Source organism: Chrysochloris asiatica, unplaced genomic scaffold (assembly GCF_000296735.1).
Source record: "Chrysochloris asiatica unplaced genomic scaffold, ChrAsi1.0 scaffold00666, whole genome shotgun sequence".
Classification (NCBI taxonomy): Eukaryota; Metazoa; Chordata; class Mammalia; order Afrosoricida; family Chrysochloridae; genus Chrysochloris; species Chrysochloris asiatica.
This window is the reverse complement of record NW_006409184.1, coordinates 241,375-250,915: the sequence shown is the minus strand read 5'-3', so window position 1 is coordinate 250,915 and position 9,541 is coordinate 241,375. Positions and strand designations below refer to the sequence as shown.

At 46.2% G+C, this 9,541-nt stretch overlaps 1 protein-coding gene across 1 annotated transcript; it reads left to right on the top strand.

The window, feature by feature from the left end:
- The first annotated feature begins 1,428 nt into the window (after positions 1–1,428).
- SPN (sialophorin) lies at positions 1,429–2,163 on the top strand. The gene has a single exon (XM_006877909.1). It carries the CDS (start codon positions 1,429–1,431, stop codon positions 2,161–2,163), a length of 735 nt encoding a protein of 244 aa, XP_006877971.1.
- The last annotated feature ends 7,378 nt before the right edge of the window (positions 2,164–9,541 follow it).

Here is a 9,541-nt window from a genome sequence, read left to right as displayed (position 1 = left end):
AAGAAGATAGAATCTGGGGTTTCCCTTTTGCCCTGGTGTTTCCTGGGAGCTCTTGAGACAGGAAATGGCACCACCCTGTGCTCTGACCTAATGGCTTGGGGAACACAAGCACAAAGGAAACCACCTTTCCCTCTCATCACTTCCTCTGCCCATCTTAGTTCTCAAGTACATATCCCAGTCATCGCTTCTCAGGTTTATCCCTACCCCAGCTCCATCCCTTGCTATCCCAATCCTCAGCTAAGAGCCATGAATCCTCATTCCAGACTCCTCTACTTCTCTTTTACCTAACCTGATGCCCCAGAACCCCCAGGTGCCAGCTCAAGCTCCACCAGAAAGAGCAGTCGATGGTGCTCTCATCACACAGCAGCTGTGGGAGCAAGGCGGGTTAGGGCAGGATGCTGGGGTGGGGTGGGTGGAGTCGGAGCCACTTCCTTTCCCCTTGGGGGCCCTGTCAGTACCAGTCCTGCCTCAACCTCAGGAGAAGTTGGAACAGCCTAGTCCCAGTCCTGTGTTTTTGGTGCCAAGCCTGTGGTCTTGTCAACTGAGTTGGTAAGGGGGTACTACCTTGTGGGGTAAGGGTCTCAGTGGACCTGGAGCCATGCCTTTGGCTTGACAGGATATGATGAGTAATGAGAAAAGAGGGTCAGAAGCCATTGGGGCTGAATAAGGGTCAGAGAAGGTCAGGAGAGGGGTGGCCATTGTGGGGTCCAAGCTGCTAAGACCTGAGTGGGCCTACAGGATGGGGTTGCCAGGGAGCTGTCAGCATCTGCTCCCTTGTTATTTCTAATATAGTAAAACTCAAGGGTAGAGAAGCCGTTAAACCGCAAGTTGAGCAGACAGTTGGTAGGGAAGTAGGCATAGGGGAGAGTCTGGCCAGTCTCCTCTCCCCACCTCACTCCAACACCTTTTGTATTCTGTTTCTCAAACTTCCACCCCATCAGGTCTCAAACTCTGCTCTGGCCGATTGCCATGGAAATGGCCCTACTTCTCCTCTTTTTTGGAGGCTCCTGGACTCAGGAGGGGGACCCAGGATCTCACAGAGCCACGACAACTTTTATTTCATTGGACAACATTTCACATGTCCCCGAGGCCATAAACTACAACTTCAACGACCTCCCATCCTATGACGATTAATAGCACCGGGGACCAGATTTCAACCTCACCTTCCTCAACTTTCCTTATAGCCCATGAGAAAATGACCTTCCTTGAGACTTCTGTTGGTACCAACACTGGCCCCCCTGCAACAGAGCCAACAATCTTCCAGGAAGCTTCCATCAATGATTTGTCAATACTTTCGGAAACCTCTAATGCAGCCAGTGACCCTGCTGTCCCGTAACAGTGAACTCTCTGAGGTCCCACACTGGGTCCCCTGAAACCATAATCAGCTCTCTGGAGACCTCCTATGTAACCGACGGACCCCTTATCACCATGGAAACGAGCTCTCTGAAGGCTTGGGATGTGACCAGCGGACCCCTTACCACCATGGCCATGGAAACTAGCTCTCTGAAGGCCTGGGTTGTGACCAGCAGACCCCTTATCACCATGGACACTAGCTCTCTGAAGACCTCCGATGTGACCAGTGGACCCCCTGTCAAAAAGACAACTCAATCTGAAGAGAACTTCAGCATAACAATATCGACCACAACGATCTCAGAGACCTCCACAAACACAACCACCAAATTCTCCTCACCGTCAGAGGAGAGGGAAAGTGACAACACCCTACTGGTAGCTGTGCTTGTGGCCCTGCTGGTGGTGGTTGTCCTCCTGGCACTGCTATCTCTGTGGCGGCGGCGGCAGAAGAAGCGGACTGGGGCTCTGACGCTAAGTGGAGGAGGCGGGAAGCGTGATAGGGTAGTAGATGCCTGGGCAGGGCCGGCCCGGGTGCCTGATGAGGAGCAGGTGATACTGGGAGGTTCTGGGGTCGACAAGGACACTGCTGTTCCTGATGGGGAGGGGGCTGGCCGGCGGCCCTCGCTCACTACTTTCTTTGGCAAAAGGAAATCTCATCAGGACTCCTTGACATTGGAGACGTTGGAGGCTGGGTCAGTTCCCAGCCAAAAGGGGGAGGAAGAGCCGCTGATGAGTAGTGAGGGTGGGACTGTGGAGGTCCCCACTTCTGATGGTCCAGAAGTGAGCGATGGCAATGCCTCTAGGTCCTTATAAATAGCAAGAGTGGAGGGTAGACTCCTTTCCAGCTTTCATTTCCTTTCCTCTTGTCTCACTTGCAACTTGATCCTCACCCAGCATTCTCCTCCAGCATCCTCATCTAGTATTTGCCTTCTACATTCACAGAAGACAAACTATACTCACTGAATACATAATCTTCCTATCAGCCCCTACTTCTTCTCCCATCACTTTCTCTCCATCTCTTTTGTCTACATAATGCCAAACGTCTGTGATCTAATGTTTCTTGCAGATTTCTCCAGGGATAACAACCCAGCAAAATGCCACCAGGGATTCGCTTTGTAAAGTAAGCTTTGCCTCAGACTAGATGGTTGGCTCTAGTGCCACTGAGTAAGTCCATGACTCTCTTCTTGCTCTGGGCCCTCATCCTCTGTGCTAGCTGGGACTGAAACATTGGCTGGGTGGGGCCATTCATCCGTGCTTGTGCCTCTTCCCCACACGTGAATTGTGGCAAATCCAGAGGCTTCGGATAGTTCTCCTTTCAAAGCAGAGTTGAGAAGAGTTTCTGGGCAACTCTAGTTCTCAGGACCACCGTACCTGCATGGAGCTAGTCACTGATGCAGTCTGTGTGCTAGAGGTGAGGACTTGGTAACGTTTAGGAAGGGGTGGTATTGAATACAGGCAGTGTGAGGGAGAGTTGCAGGAATGTAGACAGGAAGGAGGGGGGCACAGACAGAGACTCCTGAGAACATTTATGACCTTATCTTTGCTCAGATGGGGTGAAGTTAGCAGAAGACTGAACTGTCACTATAGTCCAACAAAGAACACTGAGCACAAGTTTGGGCTCTTCATCTCAGTCACTGTATACCTTCCTCAAAGCCCCCTTCACTCCAACACACACACATGCAGGCATGGGGAGAAGAGTCTGCCCCAATAGTGGGGCCTTGGTGCTGAATAATTCTGTTGACATTTCAAACCCCTAGTCTTGCTACCATCCCCAATCTGTTACAGGGTTAGGATTTGTATCTTCTCGTTCTAGTCCTGAGCTTCTTCCCTTCTCCAAGATGAGAGGGAACTAAATGAGGAGCCGAGACAGTCCTCAGAGCCAGAGACTTCCCCCATGGGTGTGGGATGGAGAGAAGGGGACAATATCATCGAATTATACTGTCTCTGAGACCAGGCCAGGCTACAGCTCTGCAGAGCACATGGGACAGAGACAGTTGATCTTTCCACAGGGCAAAGAGGAAATTTGCAAAGAGGAAGTTGAGTCAGAAGGCGCAGTGGCTGAGAGTAGATTGACCCATAAAAAGAGGCAGATGGGAATCTGTGAGTGTGTACGGGCTGCGTGGCCTGGTTTAGTCAGAGAGGTGGGAGATAAGAAAGGGCCCTAGTGGATCAGTCAGTTCATGAGGTGGAGTGGAGAGGGTAGAGAAAGGGAGGGGGAATGGCAGTTGCGCCGCCTGTATCTAGTTGGTGGGAAAGGTCTGAGCTGAGACAGAAATCCAACCTTCCCTCAGCCAAGCATGGCTCCCACATGGCTGCAAGGTCCAGGCAACTTATTCCTACTTTCATTGTTTGGACTAATTGTAGCCCCTTTAAGGCAGACTGTGAATTCTCTTAGAGATAACATAACTGCTGTCAGATTTGTCAAACCACGTACGCCCAAGTTAAGGTTTAGAAAATATTGTCACGGAAGTCAGAGAACATCAGTGTGTTGTTCCCCTCTCCCCCCCACCCCCACACCATCTGCAACCATATACTGGTTTCTGGGTCCTGGAAGGGAATAGGTCGTGTCCATTGGGACTTTCACAGCCCTGAGAAATATTAAAATATGAAGAAGCTTTAAGAACTTTGTGGAAAAACGGAATGGAAAGCTAACAGAATGTTTCCATGAACTTTAAAAAGTCCCCTCATATGTGATTAGTGTTAAAATATAAGGGCAAGCAAAAATGTTCTGAGGGCTCCAAAAGAAGGACGTGACACATAGCTCCTGGACAAGGTCACCTGAGGCCTCTCCAGAGAGTTTACGTCTCACAGGATCTTTGTCGTATTCATTGTTATATTCCTGGTGGCTTCTGGGGCTGGCTCATTGTAGGTCCTCATCTGAATGAATAATGAACTAGGGGACTCCTGAGATTTTGAAGGATGAGAAAGATTTTTGTCTGGCTGAAAAGTGGGGAAGGGCATTCTGGGCAGAGGGGACAATAGGTACAAAGGCCTGATGAGGGAACCATGAGCAGTTCAGCATAGTTTCACCAGAGTTTCTTTCCTAGACAAACGAAATGGAGACCTTTCAATTCTCTAGAGGGGGAAGAAGGAAGCAAAGAAAACAGTAAATATTTTAAGACCAAAAAGAGAAAATGAAGAGAGAGAAACTATATGAAAATATAAAATATGGTAATAGGAGAGGACCAGACATATCAATGATGAAAATAGTTAGAAATGGTTTATTATGTGTATCATAGTTATTAAAAGGTATATTTTCAAAAACTATGTAGTGACTTTGGGAAATTCCTACAATATAATGTTAAATGGGCCAGGGGGAAGCAAGTTACTAATCTGTATTTACATATATTTTAGTTCGGTAATTAATATACATTTTACAATATGTACATTATTAGGGGGGGAATGACATAAAGGAAATACTTCAAATGGTTACTGCGGTTATCTATAAGGTGGAGGGTTTGTGGGTGATTTTCACTGGTCTCCCCTGTCCCCCTTCTGTCTGTGATCCAATCCATGCTGCAGACACAGTGACCTATGAATAAATTCTCTTAAATTCAATTTTTACAAGAGTGGGTTCTTCTCTACAATACCAGACACTCAAATAAACTTTAAAAAAAATCTTTCACAGAAAGTAATTACCACAAGATTCCAGTTTCTTAAAGAATAGAATTTTTACATCTACACAGCATATGTCATCTTATATTTTATAATATATGGTTTTTTACTTTTTTATTTTCAAAGAGACACCTTGTAAAGAGCATGGTTATAATTGCAGCTTTGTCATCTAGGGTCAAAATTCCACATGGAGGAAGAATTGGATGTAGAAGTTCTTGGGAAACCTACTAATTCAGTTAACTTTTGCAGGCAGAGAAAAGACCTTAATGCGTGTTTCTAAAGACATTTCATTTATGAAAATGTACATTAAGACTGGTTTCCTTTTTTCATCCCTGTTTCGGACCCTTGATCAAGTTCAATTTGGGAAGTAGAGATTGTGAGTGATGAGCTAGCTGGGGGCTGCTGTCAGTTCTGAGACCTCCAGGAATGAGGAAATGAGAAACAGATTCTATCCCTGTTAGCTCTGAGACCAGGCCAAGAGGCAGATCAAGTTAGGATTGTTAAGGAGGCACAAGAAGAATATAATCAAATGATTCTAAAGGTCCCCAATTAGTTATAATTGCATATCTCAAGCGTAGCAGCAATTGTGAGGATGGCCCAGGACCAGACAGTGTTTCGTTCTGTTGTACATAGAGTTGCAATGGGTTGGAACCGACTCAATGGCACCTAACAACAATAACAACTGAATATCTCAAACAAAAATAGGAAATTTAAGTAAGGAGTTATTGATTTACAAGCTTACACAATGGTGACAGCCTCAGGCATTTTGGAGACAGTAAACTGCAAATGGGTAACTGTATGCTCAGACCCTTTGGTTGTTCAGTGCCTACCTGTCCAACCTAGGGCATCAGGGCAGCCTGGCTGCACCATGGCTTAGATTTCAGTTCCAGCTGAATAGACTCAGTATTGACCATTGGACTACGTGGAGAGGGCCACATACTCTCTTCTGCATCTTCATATTACACAAACATCTTGACTTCCCACCAAACTCTTCCTTAACCATTAAGATTCAGCTCTAATGTCTGTGAAGCCAAACTTGCTGCCTTCACCCACCTCAACAGAGGCAGTGTTTTGCTTTGTTGATTTCTACAGTGCTTCCTGTGATCACATGGGCCATTGGGCTGTGATTGTACGAAGATTACCTTTTATCAGTAGAGTGTGAGCCCCTCCAAGTTCACATATCATCTTTGTGGCTCCAGCACCCAGGGCCTAGCACAAGACCTGGCACACAGTAGCTAACTAATATGTATTTACTAAATGGGAGAAAAAAATGAATTAATGAATAAACAAACAAGTTTTTTTAAACAACTGTATGGTGAAACATCAATTCTGCCTTTTGAGTTAACCCTGGAGTCCAGGAGGAGGCCCTGAATCATGTAAGGGCCAAGATGACAGTATTATTCCAGTCCAAGTTAGATATAGTGGGAATCTGGCCTTGTGAATTACTAAATATGGTCCTTCTCATCTTGAGCTCTGATAGTGTTGTGGTTACAAATCGGGCTGCGAACCACAAGGTCAGCAGTTCGAAACTACTAGCTGTTCCGCAGGAGAAAGATGAGATATTCTGCTCCCGTAAAGATTTACAGCCTCGGAAACCCTGTACAGGGCCTCTATGAATTGGAACCAACTCAACGGCACACAGCCACCACCACCATCTTGGGTGGTACTACACAAATAAGGTACTTGCGGCTCACCAAGGGGATTAGACAGCTTGCTAATAATGCAAGTAAGATGCATGGCACCCTTGTGAGGGTGGGAGTGTGGACTCTAACTAGGGGATTGGTCAGTTTTGCCATCTAGCTAGACTTCACAGAGAACCAATCCCAGAGAAGACAGGGAACCTCATTTCCTCATTCCTGGAGGTCTCGGAACTGACAGCAGCCCCCAGTTAGCTCATCACTCATATAACTCTACTTCCCAAATTGAACTTCTCAAGAAAGAAGAGTTGAGAGTGGAACACTTCATTTGGACCTGGGGTCCCTATGCTAGGAGCCTCAGGAAACCTCAGGAGAGCTTAACACCAGAGACAGCAAGAAGCAGCAGTGGAGAAAGAGCAGCAGCAGAGACAGCAGAACAGGAGACCTCATAAAGACTGAGCAGTGGTCTTCCCAGCCCAGGGAGGGAGAATTGGCACCGTAGGTCAGGAGGCTTCCTGGTAGAGTGGGGTGCCTCCAGGCACTTATTGGTAGAGCTAAAGAACTTTGGCAAACTTCATCTCTCATACTTAGGACATATTGTCTGGAGGGAAGAATTGCTAGAGAAGGATATCATGCTTGGTAAGATGGAGGATCAGAGAAAAAGAGGAAGACCCCCAATGAGATGGATTGGCCAGGTGGCAGCATCAGTGGACTCAAGGGTGGCAACAGTAGTGAGGTTGGCCCAGGATCGGACATTGTTTCATTCTGCTGTGCATGAGGCCGCTATGAGTCGGTGCCAACTCGATGGCACCTAACAGCAACAACAACAACAAAGAGCTTTGCAACACTTGCCTGTGCAGGGCAGAGGTTGGGCCAGCCCAGGAGGCCTGAGGGGCCTAGAACCAGATAGTGGCCAGCCTATATCTGGCCCACAGCTGAGAAGAAGCTGCCCTAATTGAAAAACAAACAAAGAAAACAATTGTATCCCGAGTCATTTCTGATCCTAAATTGTGATACTATAGGATAAGCACTGGACCACAAGGTCAGTTTGAACCACGAGGTTGGTGGTTCAAACTCACCAACTGCTCCTTGGAAACCCTATACAGGGTCACTATGGAGTTCTGGTAGCGTAGTGGTTACGAATCAGGCTGCAAACTGCAAGGTCAGCAGTTCAAAACTACCAGCTGTTCTGCGGGAGAAAGATGAGGCGTTCTGCTCCTGCAAAGATTTACAGCCTCGGAAACCCTGTACAGGGTCGCTATGAGTCAGAACCTACTCCACGGCACATAACCATTGCCATTTGCATGAATCAGAACTGACTCAACAGCACTTCACAACAACAACTTCCCTAATGGAGCCCTGGTGGTATAGTGAGTTACACGTTGGGTTGAGAACTAGAAGGTCAGCAGTCTGAATCCCCTAGCCAATCCATACAGAGGAGAAAGATAAGACTTTACAGCCTCGGAAACCCTGTGTAGAGTCACTATGAGTCAGAACAGACTCAATAGCACGTAACAACACTTCTCTAAAAAACCTTAAAATCCTGAGCATTATCTGTGACTTCTATGTGGTCACTGTATATCAGCAAACCCAGCAGAGGAGCAGAGAATACTGTGGGAGGAAAGGTTGGTGTCAGAACTGATAAAAAGGTTCAAGGGGAGAGGCAAAGCTGATCTCCGCCTCATAGAATCAATCCTAGGCTGCTAATTTTTATTCTTTTTCCCCCCGGTGAAGTTCAATGAAGAGGTCTGAATCCATTTCCATCACACCGTTGGAACTATAGGATAAGCACTGAACTGCCAACTGCACTTGGGAATAGTCACTCCTTGGGAAAAAGATGAGACTACCTGTTCCCATAAAGATTTATAATCCTGTGAACTCGATGTAGGGGCACTCTGAATAAGCATCAACTCGATGACTGTGGATTTGGGGGTTTTTTTTGGTTTGTTTTAAAGCAAGAGAAAGAGTCCTGGTGGCATGGTGGTTTAAGTGTTGGGCTGCTGACTGAAAGGTCAATGGTTCAATCCACCAGCAGCTCCGTGGGAGACAGAAGAGGCTGTCTGCTTCCGTAAAACTTAAAAGTCTTGGACCCTAAGAAGCAACTCTACTCTATCCTATAAGGTTTCTATTAGTTGGAATCAACACAACAGCAGTGGGGTGGGAAATAGTCAGGTTTAAAATATATGTTTCCTGGTGTGGCGCTGTGAGTTAATGTGCTAGACTGCAAAGTCGGTTTAAATTGCAAGGTTGGTGGTACAAGCTCACCAGCTGCTCCTTGGAAATCCTACACAGGGTTACTATGGGTTGGAACCGACTTGACTTTAACAACAACAACAAAATTAAGGAATAAGATTTTTACTTTTAAAGTTATTTAAAAGTTTTTTTTGTGAGAATAAGATTTTTAGAACTAATTTTTGGTCTGATGGGGGAAACGATTTATGTTAGGCATCAATGTTTCTATCTCAGGAGATTGAAGAGATGCTGACATTCTCTGGAGATGCAAGGGGATGAACAGGTTTTTTTGGAAAACATAATGAACTTATTTTTAGAATAGTTACAGGAGTATTTTGATAAATAGAGACCAGGAACTTGAGAGGGACATTAGGGTTGGGAAGTCACCTGATTTGTAGGTATAATTTAAGTTGTAGTATATATGGATCCAGGGAGACCTGACGTGGCACTGTGGGATAAAGCACTGGACTGCAAGGTCGGTTTGAACCACAAGGTTGGTGGTTCAAACTCACCAGTTGCTCCTTGGAAACCCTATACAGGGTCACTATGAGTCGGAACTGACTCGACAGCACTTAACAACAATAACAACATATATGTATCCTGGTGTGGTGCTATGGAATAACACACTGGACCACAAGGTCGGTTTGAACTGCAAGGCCAGTGGTTCAAATTCACCAGCCGCTCCTCAGAATCCTATACAGGGTTGC

Coding starts and splice junctions, on each gene's coding strand:
- SPN (XM_006877909.1), top strand. CDS start 1,429: ATGGAAACGAGCTCTCTGAAGGCTTGGGATGTGACCAGCGGACCCCTT.